At 39.1% G+C, this 16499-nt stretch overlaps 1 protein-coding gene across 2 annotated transcripts in view; it reads left to right on the top strand.

Moving 5' to 3' along the window:
- The first annotated feature begins 374 nt into the window (after positions 1-374).
- The window catches only part of LOC102055972 (solute carrier organic anion transporter family member 1C1), a 24082-nt gene continuing 7957 nt past the window's right edge, over positions 375-16499 (top strand). Inside the window, exons 1-11 of one of the 2 annotated variants that reach the window (XM_005433701.3) lie at positions 375-484; positions 4621-4775; positions 7127-7268; positions 7357-7489; positions 9620-9738; positions 10554-10700; positions 10817-10915; positions 12274-12519; positions 13415-13579; positions 14062-14257; positions 15724-15886. In XM_005433701.3, coding sequence (XP_005433758.2) covers positions 4644-4775; positions 7127-7268; positions 7357-7489; positions 9620-9738; positions 10554-10700; positions 10817-10915; positions 12274-12519; positions 13415-13579; positions 14062-14257; positions 15724-15886 — 1542 coding nt within the window. In that variant the 5' untranslated portion in view covers positions 375-484; positions 4621-4643. Of the gene's footprint in view, positions 485-3508; positions 3629-4620; positions 4776-7126; positions 7269-7356; positions 7490-9619; positions 9739-10553; positions 10701-10816; positions 10916-12273; positions 12520-13414; positions 13580-14061; positions 14258-15723; positions 15887-16499 lie in introns of those variants that run through there. The other variant, XM_027797375.2, reaches the window with a different exon arrangement.

Raw genomic sequence — 16499 nt, 5'->3', positions numbered from 1 at the left:
TTTGTTCAATATACCCAAGGCATTAGATTTTCTCTTCCTGCAAGTCCTTGGCTGTCTTAGCTGAATGGACTTTAGCCATAGACTATGAAAATAACACTTCATACCAAAATACATTTCAGCTATCAATAACCACGAACACTTCTAAAGTATGGACACCCCATTTTTAAATGCCAAGATGGTATGAACTATTATGATCTTGACAAGCCCAGGAAAAATGGTGTTTCACAAGAGTATACCAAAGGAACACACTTGCACATTTTCTAATTAATTTTTGACCACTGTGGATAAACATGTATTTTGGGACCTTTAACAGAGGGCAGAACTGGGAGGAGACAAGATTAAAACTGCCTAAACCATAGTTTGTGTTAGAAGTTAATGATTCTTCTACTAAGTACCAGCACAGCTTTGCTTAACAAGAGAATACTCTGACTTTTGAGCATTTGTGTGGTAGTATAACTGCTGTTGTTGTGGATACTGGACCTAGGTAGGAACCATTTTAATATTCTTTTTGTTTGTCTTAACCTTAAAATGTTGCCATTTAGTGTTTGCAGCTAATGAACATTACCTGTGTAGTATCAGTTGCATTTGCTGTGGCCAGTAACATTCCTGTTGTGTCAATGCTTTAATGAGCGCATCATAAATTTGTATGAGTGTCTCTGAACAGTAAGTAACATATATCTTGAACAATGCAAGTGGCACTGAGGCCTGCACAGCACTGTGATACTCATTTTTCCTATTAGGTTAACTTAAAAGGTCTTACTACAATCCCTTAATGTATTTAAAAATTAATAAGGCAATTGGATTAGCACTGCAGTTAGGGGAAATAAATACAGTTCCATAACCTACCAAATGAAATGTAGCTCTTGATTTTTGATTTGTTAATCTACTGGATGGCAATATAGCCCCTGAGAGTGCAACTGCCCAAGGACTTACAGTGTCTTTGCTGGATTCTGAAAGTTCCTTAAATGTCTTTATATTTTTCTTTCGTAAGAATCTACAAAACCTGTAGGAACTAATTACCTGTTATTCATGCTAAGGTGTTTAAATGGGTGTTTTAATTCATTGTAATTTGCATATAATTAGGGGGTGGAAAACCAAGCTTACGGTTTTTTTAATGTTCACTAGGGAGTGAATCTACCTAACAGGCAGAGAATTAGGCCCCTATACGTTCATATACCCTGAAGCACTGAAGAAGTCCGCAGCTGTCCTGAGCAAGGCTGGCTGCTGTACTCTGGAGTGATCTTGCAAGGTGCTGCGTGTTTCCCATGATGCTATGAAAGCTCTCAGCTCCCACAACACAAATGATCCACACTGATTATTAGTTAAGACCCTTGATTTTCCCCCACCCAAAGTGTTTCTGAGACTGTCCTGAGCACAAGATCAAACGAGTTTGTCAAATGTTCCCTGGGTGTGATGTAAAAGTGAATTAGAAGAGCGTTAACTTTCATTCTCACAGTATGGCTTAGGGTTTTTTCATGTTTTATTGAGGTTTTTTCCATATGCTTGCTTTTGGAGAGAGGATTGTTTTCTTCCCTCAAGAAGCAATTCAGGGTGATTTTTGTTTAGGTTGATTGACTACTTAACACCAGTATGTTATTTGACTGATCTCATCTTTCTGCAAATGCAACTGTTTCAGGTCATTACTACAGTAGAACAGCTTGTGCAGGCAAAGTTTAATAGAGAAGTCATGTTAGTGAGAGGACACATCTGGTACAGAAAGTTTCATACTTTGGCTGGTAACAAGCCTTTCCTTGGCTTGTAACCAGATCCTTGGTTTATTAAGCATGGAAAAGACTACTAGTGAAATAAATCTAAAATAGCCACTTTATCAATACTTGAAATTGTCAGGCTCAACATCTACGTTGACATCAATCATGATTTGACCTTTTATCTTTTTTTCTAATCTTCTTGTGGAATGGCATTTCTCCAGCCCTGATCTCTTCTATCTCCAACAGATTTCTGTGTAGGTCAGGGTCAACTGAGGATAGGAGGAGATGCTGCCAGGAGTTCCAACAGTTGGTTCTTGCGTATAACTTGCTCTAACATTTCTCTAGCACAGTTGCATCACCTTCTCGCTTCCTTCCTCCCATCCTAGCATTCCCCAGGAAAAAACAGCACCATCTCCAGTAGCATCTCTGCAAAGCAACAATAAGATATGTGTCATTCACTACTGACAGAAGCTGGTCACCCCTGTTCTTGTTCAATAGTTCTTCCCCTGGATCATTGGAGGAGCTGACAACTGACAGTACTAAGCCAACTAACTTCTAGCTGTATCTTTCTGTATGTATCAAGCAGCCTTTTGCCCCACAAATTTGTATTTCACTTTATTTTTGTTCTCTTTTTTTATCTTTTCTCTTTCCTGGTACCCTAATCTCTGCTTCTAGATGCCTTTTTCACTATTCACCTCTAACTGCTTAACCTACTCTTTGATACTTATTGCTCGCAATTTTCAATCTTACTGTCCTCCCTTCTTGTGCCTTTACAGTCTTTCTCTGAAGCACTTACTTGGATAGCCTCCCAATGTCTAAACTTCTTCAGTTACATGTACGGATACCTGACTGTCTTTCTCTTTTCTCTGATTTGCCTCTTCTTGTTTCTCTGCCTTCACTCCTTCTCATACTGAGATTCCAATTCATACTGTACTTTCAAACTCTCAAAATAGCCAGTTTAGTTCCTTGACCTGCAATGACATGCTACCCCAGCATCTTATTGTAGTCATTAATGCATCATGATAACAGGATAAGCTACTACCTTCGGATTACATAGGGACAGATAAATTTCAGAGGACTAGATGCTCAAAAGTACTTGTGTACTAACTTTTCCTGAGCACTAAGAATATTAATTTCATAAACATAAATTCTTTCCTCTACTTCTTGTTCCTATCTGTCTGAGGAGCCAAGGGGAAGGAACAGCTATTTTTTTGTTTAAATATGTGTTCTGACCCAGACTTACAGCACAGCCACAGAAGCAGTGGTACTCACATGAGTAAAGAATTTGGAAAGCAGATATGATCAGTGGGAAGAGAAAGAAGTTTTTCATGCCAGTGGTAGTACCTAGGGACATGCTTATGAACTTAAGACCAGGAGTTTAAGTTGCTTAAAACTTAAGTTTTAAGAACTAAGTTGCTTAAAACTCTGTATATTTGTTTTAATCATACTTAGGTATTAACCCTCTTATGAGTGAAGAAAAACGTTCCTCACCATCATGCCTACCCTTCAAATGCTCTGACAAGTGTTACTCTGTCACATGGCCTGCAGCAGAGCAATTTGCAACTGCAGATGGACTTTTTCCAGCATTGGAAAAGTTCATCCAACTTTTTTCAGCTCCATTCAAGCATGGAAAACCTCTTTGTGTGATTTTCTGCACCCCTCTCTCTCTTCTTCACTGTTTTTTAAAATGAGGAGACTACTGTGAAAGGTGAAATAAATTAGTTCCTGTGAGCTATGATTTCTGAGTTCTGAGTTGAGGACATTAGTTTCAATACTGCTATCCACCCTGTGTGTCAAGATCTGCAGATCTGAAGAGGGTTTGTTTCAAGTGACCCATTTTTTTCCAAGGGGCTCCTACAGTGGCATCAGGACCTTCCTTCAGAAATCTGTTCTGTTTGTAGTTGGAGTTGCACAAACGGGCAAGTGTTTTCATTCTTTAAATAAACTTTTTTAATAGATGCATAGATTTCCATTACAGCTCTTCGCTGAACTGTTATTTTTAATTGCTTACTCATCTCTCAGATATAGCTTAAAAAAACTGAGAAAAATGTGAAGTATTATACTATTCATTACAATAGAATCAAATTCAACTTAATCATGAAACAAGGCTTTCAACAATAAAAAAATATGTTATATCAAAGGAGGATAAAGGTTTGTCATCTATGGCTACAGGGTGTGCTCTTCCCAGGGGAACTGGAGCAGTTCTGCTGAACTGCTGAGTTGCAGATGATTTCATGCATTAGGGGATGTAGGCAGCCCTCTGCAAGCAGAAGGCGACTAGAGATACCCTGTATACTACTGCAAGAAGAAAAAACATGTGATATCCTTATAGGAGGTCAGTCAGCTAAAATAATAAACTCTTTTGTCATTATGAATTGTTTCCAACAGGGCAGTGTGAAGGAGTTGGTCAGATGGGATGATGTTACTACAGAGATCTTACCAAAACGACGCAGTCTTAAGCTGCATGGCCTGCAAATTCACTTTCTCTAATACTCGCTGTGCTTCAGCACTGATGCTTTGTTGACCCTTGCAGTTAGTTTTAAACAGAGACTTTGTCTCTTACTCTTCTGTGCAGATTGTCTTTTTAGCATGAAAAGTCTATAGACCCCACCACCAAAAAAAAAAGGGGGGGGGGGGGGGAGGAGAAGGGGGAGAGTGAAGAACCATTTCACCTGGAAAAGATGTTAAAACAAGATACTTCATAATTTAAATTACAATACATTCAAATTACAATTACAAATATATACTTCAAAATACGCAAGTCATTGAATCAAATTCTTTCCAATGAAAAGATTCAGTTCCAACATTGCAGCATTTTCCTTTAACTACTGTTTCAGCAGAAAGGTCCTTAAGCAACTCTGTTTCAGCCTATGTGCTTTTTTTATTTACTACTCTTTTCTCTTGGGTTCAGAAAACTCAATAAAGAAATCAACCATGACAGTGGAAACCAAACCCAGCAATGACGATGACTCAAATCAAGAAGCAGAACCTTCCCAGTTTTTGGACGATGAAGCAAAAAAAAATCTACCAGTCAAAAAGAAGACTTCCTGTTGTACTGGCTTGAAGGTTTGGTTCCTTAATAATATCACCACCAATTACTGCTGTTATATGTTAAGAAATGTTGTTCAGGATACGACAAGCCAGATTACTTCATTCCTGTTCCCCCTATCTTTTCTGGAACTGAATATACACTGAAAGTACAGGGGATGGTTGGATCCTATCTTTGTCTTAAAGAAAATAAAAATTCCTGATCTACCATATTTACTCTCAAGTTACTCATAGGTGGATCCCCTTTTTTGTAATTACAGAGAGGTAGCAACCTCTTGCTAGAGAGTCTAGAAGACTTGCAGCCTAAAATATTTGGCTATGATACAGTGTTGTCTGGAGGTTGCTATCACCACCCATTCTTGTAGGGCCAAAATATGGTGAGGTGAATCATATTCCAGGACTTTTATGTAGTACAGGGTGTAGGTCAAACAGTCCATTGATTCCCACAAATACACAAGCTTTCAGGAGCACACCAGAAGAACTGACGGAACAAAGCAAGTAAACTAATAAGAATTTTGCTTTTGTATTAAAGCCTTAGTATTTATTGCTTCTGGCTGAGATGCAAATACTACAAAGGCAAGATTTCTTTTGACACTGATGTGTTTGGGTTTATGCTTTGAGTATAATACTTCAGCCAGCTGCATCTTGGGTTAAATTCCATAGGGTCAATGGAGTTGCAATCAGGGACATATTTCTTTCTATAAAAAGCTCTGTAAAATGAAAGAGTAGTGGAAGAAAATAGGTAATTGCAAACTTCTCAGACTTCCAAAATAGTTCAGTTCAAATATCAGGCAAAAGCTGTTATGTTTCTTATTTTATCTGACTCACATTTGCCACCCATATAGACCTGCAAAAATAGAATCTGATCTCCCTGGGAGACTCAAAGGTCTAACTTTACCATCATATATATGGGTAATGCTGCAAGGATGTGGGTCCATGCCTAACTTTATGGCAACTAAAGTGTAATAGACACAATACCTTGGAGGTAATAAAAGACAAACTATTATCCTCCCTCATCTTCCCATCAAATGTATTGTGGTTTACCTGGGGATTGCATTTTCAAACCCAAAATACCCAAGCCATTTTTGTTTGTGTTTTCATGCTTATCAGCAGTTGGTGATTTCAGCCAAAACCCCTGAAAGCACAGCTGGCAAAAGGCAAGAAAGTTGGTTCTTGCAGACTTTTTGCCAGTCTAGCTCAGGAAATGTAAAACTTGTGAGGACAAAGCCCACACATGTGAGATGTTTGTCCTTATTCCTGACAAAAAGAGAGTAAATGTACCTATTTTCAAGGTTTTACTTCCAGAATTCACTGCCTTTCTTATAGTAGATAGTATTGCAAAGTCTAATCTATATTTACTTTTGTTTACTTACCCAACACTGTGCTGTATTAGAACTTTTACCCAGTGAGCAATAAGTCTATTTGTCTTTTAGACTGTGTTGAAATAGTTGGATAATATTTAAACAACCTACTTTAACTTTTTATCAAATACATCTTTATTCATAAAAGCCACAATGTGTGTTGGTGGAAACAACTATGAAATTATAAAGGATAGTAAACTTTCCCTTATGAAGTATATGGTATACAGGCAACATAGCCATAATCAACACCTTTCAAAATATATCTGACACAGAGATTAATTTAATCATTCTGTACCACTTTCCACATAGTGGGATACCATAAAAATTTGAATAAAGCCCTAATTTTGATGCCATGGCTAGCTGTATGTATGAGTTAGAACCCATTATGACCTGGCCTAAAATAAGTGACCTGTGGCCCAAGCAGAAGATAATTGGGACCAAGATTAATTTTAGGTTGGACTACGATCAGTAAATCTACCATGATCAGTTATCTCACCTCTGGCAAATTTTACTTTTCTGCAACATCTAGAAATCTCGCCATTTTGGCTGCCCAACACTGGGCCTCATCGCTCTGATAAATTTAACCACAGGATGTCAGTAAGGTAAGTAGTCCCTAGTGAGTCTGCCAGATTTAACTTCCATAGTCCATAGGATTTCTGCTTCGGAAAACCTCTGGCCAGCAATGCAGGGAAAATGAGGCTTCCTGGCCGTTAAGATGGCTATGACAAACCTGAACCCCAAAGCAAGCAGCTGCTCTCAGTGCAGCACCCAGCACCAGCCTCTCCAGAAGCAAAAACCAGAGCAGGGAACAGACAGTGCTGAGAGACCACCTTGGCCCTCTGTAGCATTGGGATATGTGAAAATTCCCATACAACGTTGTTATGGCAATTTGAGTAACAAACATAGAACATGATGATGATTGCTCCACACAGTTTTAAACATATTTGATCCCTCTGTGACCAGTTTCTCTGCCTCTACCTCCCATTTTCTTTCTTGATCTTTCCTCAGGCATTTCTTGCTGCTTTATCGTTCAGCTACTTCAGTAAAGCATTGTCTGGTACAATTATGAAAAGTTCCATCACCCAGATTGAACGAAGGTTTGACCTGACATCATCTACTGTTGGTTTCATTGATGGAAGCTTTGAGATGGGTAATTTATATTCTGTAACGTGCAGAACATTGTTCAGACAAATATGAGGCACAACATCTGGCACTAATTTTGGTTCATTACCTTCCAGGTAACTTGCTGGTAATTGCATTTGTAAGCTACTTTGGAGCTAAACTTCATAGGCCCAAAGTAATAGCTGTTGGATGCTTTACCATGGCTTTGGGAAGTCTTTTAACAGCAATGCCTCATTTCTTCATGGGATAGTAAGTACTGATCAAGAATCATTTTGCATAGCCTAACATTGGAATTGGATACTGCTTTCTAGATTTTGAATAAAAATTGATGTACACTGAGTCTTAGATTACCAAAGGTCTATAGAACCTCACCTTGATGTGCAATGAATCACATTTAACACACACATCACTGTTCGTTATATCTGGTTGGAAAAATATGGCTCCTCTGAAGTAAAAGTTCAACTTCTTGCAAAAGCAGGAAAATCACAATGCTTTAGTTTTCAGTCAAACTTGTTCAGAAAAGAGATGAAGAGGGAAATGATTTTACAAAATCTTTAGAATTTTTATTTTTTCAGGAGGAAACACCTATGAAAATGTTACAAAAACTCAAGTTTCAAACAAAATATATCATTCTTTGAAAGTCTTCCACCATGCTGCTAGGCTCATGTCATTTCTTGAATGAATTATATACTCTTCCTGAATGGCAAACTGTAATAACAGATTATTGGGAAAATCAGTCTTAACCTAAGAATGTGGTATTTACTGGCTGCTAACAGAGATGTCAGGATCATGTCGGCAGGAAAGTCAAACCATTATGAACCACGGTAAAGTTATGAGGAATATAAAATCCACTTATATAATTTCCAGGATAAGTCTGTGCTGTTTTGAACAGGATCTCCAAGCACTGAGCAGGTAACTTCATATTGAGTGACATCCCTACCTGAAATATGGCTCTATTTACAGTAACAGGGAACTGAGGTAAAATCAGGGATTCAGAGCTTACTCGCTAAAGAAGCCAACCTGCAACAATGCTCATTAGAAGAATTCCTGCTCCTTGAAAGAAGAAACCAGAGCCTTGTCTGAGATGACGTATTTTGGTCTCTGTGGCAAACAGCTACCCCTCACACAAAGCAGCCTCTCAGCTTCAGAGTCTGCAGGTAGATCAGTGCTGGTAGAACTGGTACCACGTTTTTTCCTGTTCCAAAGGCATACGACTGGTTAAACTTATTTTCCGTGTCTGGTTAAGCTAATTTTTATTCATTTCCTCCAGGCTCAGAGAATTATTGCACATTGCTTATATGCATGTAACATTTCTAGCCATAGCTTTGATACTGTGACAACACATAGAGTAAGACATATTTCTCTTGCTCTCTTAAATATATTAGAATGATTTTAGGTATACTACTGTCAAAAGAAAATGGAGGAATGCTTTTTATCATGACAGTGGATTTTGTATTAGCAGCAGCCTTCTATTTTCCACTGCTTAAGACAGCTATGTAGCTTGCTCATCTCCACTGGAAACTCATACGGTTTCTGATGAACCTGGGCCTGTATTTTTATAAGGAAACTGTTCTGCACTGTCTCTCCTGATGAATGCTTTTTGTTTCAACCTGAAAAATAAGCCTGCCTGGTCTAACAGAGCTGCCCAGTTCCTAGAAACAAAATGTGTGCTTTGCTATACTGTTCTGCTTAAGCTATTTGTACTTTGCACCTCAGCAGGGCTCATATCTGGGAAAAGGATTATGCTAAAGCAGCTGAGCAGCTTCCAGCACCCGAACTGCTCAGCTGCCTCCCCACAGCAGTGCCCTGCTCCCTGTAAACACAGCTAAAGAGTGCCTTTTAGCCACTAATTTTGTTCACCTGATGCTATACAACAGCCCTTTCTAAAGCCAATGCCAATTATCAGACAAATGGGTACTGCTTGAGGATTATTTCTCCTCATCCCTCTCCTCCCCCCTCAGCCCAAAATACATATGTAGGATAAAAAGGAGGGCTTACACTCACACACAACAGTTTCTTCTTTTTCAGAAGAATTGATCTTCTAAACAATTAGACAGGGACCAGTCTTGGACCTGAGCCTAAATTTTGACACTGGAAGTTCGATCCTATATGAATTACTTTCAAAAGCCCTTTTGAATTTTACAGTTTAAAAGGTTATGTCTTTTAGACAGATTATTCTAGGGGGTTTTTTGGTTGGTTTTTTTAGTGTTTTGGCTTTCCAAAATATGCTTGAATAATCTTCTATGTTGCTCCTTCAGTAGAACTTTAAACAAAGTTACCTTTCTTTTTAGGTAAACCGCAGTCAAGTGGTTCCTCCCCTACTATTCTAGTATTTCCCTAGTGAGCACTGCTTCTGAACTTACTACTTTGTGTTTTCAGTTATAAGTATGAGACAGCACCACATACAGCTTCTTCAGCCAACTTAACTTCAAGCATAAATCCTTGTTCCCTACATCAAGATGTGAACAAAACGAAGATGTTGGAAATCTCCCAATCAGGTAAGGACCTGTAAGTGGAGGTACAAATACAGGAGCTAGTTTTATCCCTGGTTGCAAGTGGAGTAAATCATTGCCCCATGCAAGATGCTTAGTTAGGTTTCTAACTTCATTGTCTGTCTGGGAACATTACCAACACTTAAATTCACTTTGTGCATCTCATTTGGAGAACAAACATCCAGCAAACACAAATTATAAGTATCCAGATGCCTAATTTCCTGTGTTCACACTTTCAAATTACAGTAAAATCAGCCTAACGCTGAAAGGGATGGTAAGGCTGTGTTTGAAGGGATTCAGTTACCCAGGAGCTGGAGTAGGGAAGGTGGAAAAGATAGCATGACGGAACACGAAACTGCACTGAGTTAACTGGAAATAAATGGAGATTTCTATGATCTTGCTTACAATATGGAATATAGCTGTTTTCAATGTTGCTTTGCATGGGACATAGGTAGAGAAAGAGCCAAGCTGTGCCCCAGAAACCATCTCAGACTTCCTAAGTTAAAGACATATGTTATATGCCAGGTAATATATTTATGACAATATCAATCTGTCATTTTATTTTACACAGGCATTTTTTCTAATGGGTGATACTTATCTGTGTTTTTAGAAACCAAATACAATGGAGGAGGAGGAAAGGGTTATTAAAAAAATATTAAAAAGTATAATGAGGTTGATGGCCTTTCATTAATCTTCCATAAGGAAATGTTGTTAATACCTAAATACTAAACTGTAATAATTTCATGTGCTGAATTTCCTGTGTTTTGTCACTGTTTCCCATTAAACTATTCTGTTACAAAGATGTAATATCTCATCTGCAGGCTGTGAGAAGGAACCATCGTCATATATGTGGGTATATATCTTACTGGGAAACATGTTACGTGGAATTGGTGAGACACCAATAACGCCACTGGGCATCTCTTACCTTGATGATTTTGCTAAAGAAGAGAACGTTCCTGTATATGTAGGTAATCTCAACATGAAGTAAATGAAGGGATTCCTAGTATAAGAGGCCAATCACCCTCTGCAGAAGAAAACATTCAACCATTAAAATGTACTAGCATCTGCCTCATTATATTTTCAGGATGTTTGCACACAATAGCCATGTTGGGCCCAATGTTCGGTTTCCTGTTGGGATCTTTATGTGCAAAACTGTACGTGGATATTGGATTTGTGGATTTAGGTAAGCAAAATAGAGGAAAAGTGAAAGTAAGTTAATACATGTTCCTAACAGATCCTTCTACACAGTTGTATAAGGTTTTATTAAATATTAAATTAACTACATTAATATAATTTATATCTGATTTATTTTTATTTTGTTAATTTTATTATATGGTTTATTACATTTTCATTAAATTACTGGAAGCTTTTAGGGTAAAGGCAGAATTAGACAGGGAACATATTTTAGAGCTGTGTTTTAGGATTAAAGGACTAAAATACGTGTTTAACTTTTAAAGTTAGTACCAAGAACTTTCACAGAACAGAGATGTTTTACTAACGGGGACTTTAGTGAAAGGATTCTGCTAGCATAGCAATTTTACAGCTTTGGTGGATTTCACACCCTTTCGGTTGAGCATTTTACATTACTTACTACTCATGTAAAGTTTGAAGTACATTGTACACTTTTTGTCAGCCTTTGCTTATTTAGATGAAAAGAAAACACATGCATGTATTCATATCTGCAAAATGCCAGTGGGGAATAGCAATCCCCTAAGTGGTGGCCGTGGCCCTTCATCCTATTTCCTTTCACCAGAAGAGGCAGGAACCATCTCCAAGGTGGTGTTTCCTGGCCAGCCCACCTCCCCACCTGCCAGACCAAACTGATGGGGTGTCAGGCCGTACAGACCGGTGATGGCTTTTTCAGGAAAAGGCCCTCTGTAGCAGCAACAGTGGGTGATCCTGTTTTTAGGATTAGCAGGACAGAGAAGTTTTCAGATCTTCAGGAGATCGCCTATAGTTAGACAGGCGAACTATTTTGTCCTTGTCCTTTGTTAAGCCAATGTTTGACTTTACATATGCATAACAGTGAGCCAATCCTGGTCACACTGAAAAGCCTTACAGTGTTGGTCCACCACCAAATATGCTAACATGTGACAGTCCTAAAAACGCAACCAGCCAGTCACATCCTCCTTGCAATAAATACAAAGTTTATAGTCATGGCTAATCTTGCCGATGCCACAGAGGATGCCCATATGCTTAATGACACAATTCAGGTTAGCAGAGGATGGTGTCAGCAGAAATGTATCAGCCCTAAAAGGACCACCTGGTTGGGGCCTGTCTGCACCTATTTTGGTTTCCTGTTTGTTGGATAAGGACCTCTGTGTTGCCATGTATGTCACAAAACGGCAGTCATCATAAGATGTAAAAAGGCAGATCAAACGTAACACCATCCAGGGTATGATTCCTGATGCCTTCACAGCATGAATGGTGTCTCATAGATGATTATCATTACCACAGAAAATCAGACATTGAAAAATGCAGACAAAGAGAAGGTTCAACTTCTTCATTTAGGTAACTTGCATCTGTTTTTCTCAATTCTAGGAAGCATCACTATCACCCCACAAGATTCCCGCTGGGTGGGTGCATGGTGGCTTGGATTTTTAATAGGTGGAGTAGCCAGTTTGATAGCTGCTATTCCATTTTGCTTCCTGCCAAAGAGTCTGAAAAAGCCAGAGGAAGCCAATAATGACAGAACTTCGTACAGTCTTTTGGGAAACATGGGCAGCACAAGGAATAAACTTGCTCCTGCAAAACCTAAGCCAAAGAAGTGGTCAGTAATACTGAAAGGCAAGTGTTTCACATGTTGTATAAATGTGACAAGCAATAGGCATAACCTACAGCAGGAATGTAATAGTTCTGCAATTTTATTTTTTTTTTAATTTTATTAAAACCCTGCATTTCAGTCTAAACCAGTTCACTCATCGCAGGAAAGGAGGGATCTGCTAAATTTTATCAGAAGTCAAAGAGCTTGTTCAAGACTGTGAGGTTCTGCATGCATCCCTTGCAATGCATCATCACCTGGGTGGCACCTACCTCTAAAATTTCGTGCTAGAAGAAATTTGAACAGTGGAAAACTTATCAGAACTTGAAGAAAATATTAGGGGGGTCCTTTTGCAATAATGAAAGACAAATTACTCATCTGATCATCGTACAGCTCACGGAGACTCTGAAGCACATTGCTGCCTGAGGAAGCTACAGCAGGCTTGAATATCAGCCCTGGTTGTGCAGTCCTTAGGCTAAGAAAGGGGTGGAAAGGTGGTGGGAAGAGATGACTTTGCATCATTAGTCAAATTCTCTTGCCTTTGTTCAGATCCTAGAAGAAGACATTGGGCATCTCCACAAAGGGAGCTGTCACTTAATCTTGAACCTGTGATAATATTCATGTAAGCTGAAAGAAGTCTTTGCTATGAGGAGCCCTTTAGTTTTGATGTGCAGATCTCACTGGAGCACCCAGGCCTTAAGCCATACTTCTGTGTTCTTTTAGGATTTTCTTCCTGTATCCCAACCTCTGGTGTTTTTCAAGAACATGATTTTGCTTTAAGATACTCGCATACAAATGAAGAACAGTATGAGTCGCACTTGCACAGCTGAGAGAAGGATTTTGCCCTAAATTTTGGAGATTACTCACCAGTAATTATGCCATGCATCTTTCAAAGCCAACTCATATATCCCTTTCTTTCAGATTTCTGCACATCCCTGAAAAAAGTATTGAGTAATCGAATGTACTTTACATTTTTGTGTTGCTCAGTGTTACAGTTCAGTAGCTTTATTGGTTTCTTGACTTACAAACCAAAGTACATGGAACAGCAGTATGGACAATCTACATCTAAATCTAACTTTCTAATAGGTGAGTTACACCTGACATGAGCAATGGCTGTTTATGCTATAAGAAGTGCATGGGGATAAGTTCTGGCATGCTTTTTCTGGGACAGAATTTCTTGCCAAACAGACTGATGTAAATGCCAGTCTCTCCTGAACTTGAGTTATATAATAGCAGCATACGAAGTACAATTTTGGTGTCTATGGGACCAGAATAAATTATTATATTGTATCATATCGTATTTATTGTATTATCGCAAGGGCATCCCAAATATGCAACAAATGTGGTGTGGGATTTTTAATTGCTTCAACATCTGACCAATGCCTTGCCATGGAAGTGGATTTTGGGGGTTAGAAATTGCATATACAACACAGGGATTAGGCTGAGCACAAAGTCACCTAGAGTCGTCATAACAGAAGCAGCCAGGGACATCAACCTGAGGACAGACTTTGGCTCTTAAGCCCATTGTGACTCTTATTTTAACATTCCCCTTCTATAATCTCTTTCAGGATTGACATCCTTACCTCCTGTAGGTATTGGAATTTTCCTAGGAGGACTCATAATGAAAAAGTACAAAATGAGCATCATTGGAGCAACAAAGTTTGCATTTACCATGTCATTTTTGGCCTATGTTACCAGTCTCTTGCACTTTTTTGTTGGCTGTGAGAACCATGTGGTAGCGGGAATGACAGTGTCCTATGAAGGGTGAGTATAAAAGGAAGAAGAGTATTTTTTTCTCCATGGCAGCAATAATTCAAAAAATGTACTATGACATCAAGGCTAAAAGAGGAACATGCTTTTCCAATGCTTAAGAGAAAGTGAATGCTACCCCGTGTCATTGTGATAGTTTTGTTGGTCAGCAGAGTGTCAGGCTGCCAAAGCACAACACTGGTTAAAGATTAATTAGAAATAAAATTACATCATTCCTGGTGTAGGTTGTTTAGCTGTATGTGGGCTGGTATTGCTGTTTCACATAGTGCTATCTCTACAACAGAAGCAATTTTCTAGCGAAGTGTATTCAGTAAAACAGTGAAGCGTATGTAACAGAGCATTGGTAGCATATGCTGCACAGAGATGAAAAGGCTGCAACGTACTAGACTCTCAGTCTACTGTAAACCAAAATTATGCTTTTATGCCTACTGAAGATGCTCTCTCCTCTCAGGAGAGAGACAGGGTATAAAAGTTACAGGCTGTTATTTTTTTCCTTGGAGTGAGTGAAGATACCAGTACAGGGGACGCATGCTAGGATCTGGCTGTTCAAGCAGCCCAGCACCACAGTAGCATATGGGATGTCACTGCCTCATGTCCAGCCTGCTCAGAGTACCTCCTGGCTAGTCTGAACCTGTCTGCCTCCCCCTGAAGTTCACCCACAGTTCAATAATTTGTCACTTTAGTTCATGTATCAAATCATACTGGTTCACAGCTGAAAATGTGGAACCGGACAGGCAGGATGCCAAGGAGGTTTATATTTGTTGGAACCTGAGGGTTAATTTTTGCTTGTCCTTTACTCTGCAATGCTTTCACTAAGAATGCAAATGGTGGACTTAGTGGAATATGCTGAGTAAGCACAGAGATGAAAGAAATGGCAAGCACATAAGCTTATTTAACCCAGAAAGGAGAAGATGAAGGAAGACATCCCTCTCTGTTACAGATCAATACCCAAAGAACATCTGAAAGTAAAAGGGAATACTACATTCTCCATATCCTCTAGGAAGACTTGGGCTAGGCTTTAAGAGAGGAGTATTTTTTTTACTATGGAGACCAGGAAATCTAGTTTCTCTCCCTGATGCATATTTACCAGCATCTAAAGATGTACCTGATAAGACTGTGTTAACTGACGTTAGCTCTGCATCCAATTAGGGAGTACTCTAGCTGACCTCTCAAAGCCTTTCAACTTTTCCTTTTTTTTTTTTTTTTGTATACAACTGCCAGCTATAATCAATAGCAACATTTTGTTTTAAAATTCTTTCTAATCTAGTAATCACTTTCATATCAGTGCAAGTAGGATGGAATCTCAAACAAACAGATCAATACTGTAGAGACTCAGCTATGAAAATGTATGAGGGGGGTTTCAGGACAGCAACACTGTCACACAGAGGGGACTACACTGACCTCAGCCCTGAATTAAAAATGTCTTACACTTTTACACCTGTCTGAACTTAATTTCCAAGCAAACCCATTCCATACAATGAAAATGCCATATTTTCTGAGTGCAACTCTGACTGCAAATGTGCCTCCAAAGCATGGGATCCTGTGTGTGGAGACAATGGACTCACATACGTGTCGGCCTGTCTAGCTGGGTGCACGACTTCGGTGGGACATGGAAAGAACACAGTAAGACCATGCTTTAGTTTCTGAGGTTTTCTAATAGCTTATTTCCCCCGTAATGTCAGGAATTTTGTAGTATAATGCATTTAAGGAAAACCAAAGTTAGTGGGGACCAGTCAGAAAAGTATTTATGATTTCTGGCTATGAACAGCACAGAAGACATAGAAATTTCTCTGAGTTACCAAGCATTAAGCAAAGAGCCCTAGCTCCTCGTTGTAGCTATTAATTTTCGTCTTTTGTAGATTAAATACAGGAGGGGGAAACAAACAAAAGTTGTTACATGTTGCCTGAAGGTTGTCCACAGCTTGCCTTTTGTAAACCTCAGTTTGGCTGCCCTGAGGTTTTAGCCAGCCGTCCCCAAGATAGTGTATATTCTTCCCTGATACTGATCATTAATGTGTAAGTACGAAGACTGATTTGAGGGGAAGCAGCTTGTTTCCTCCGTGTGAGACCCTGGAATGGCAGGATACTGCTTATTTCTATAGCTGATTGATTTCTGCTCGGCACCAAGAGCTGGGGCTAGCGCACGGAGTCCCAGACAGGCCCATAGATATATACCTTCATTGGACTGAGTAATTCCCATGTTTTCTGATGCAAGATGATCACTCCAGAAGATACA

This window comes from Falco cherrug, chromosome 5, assembly GCF_023634085.1.
Source record: "Falco cherrug isolate bFalChe1 chromosome 5, bFalChe1.pri, whole genome shotgun sequence".
NCBI lineage: Eukaryota > Metazoa > Chordata > Aves > Falconiformes > Falconidae > Falco > Falco cherrug.
Note: the sequence above shows the minus strand (reverse complement) of the source record. Positions and strands in the feature narration are given on the sequence as shown.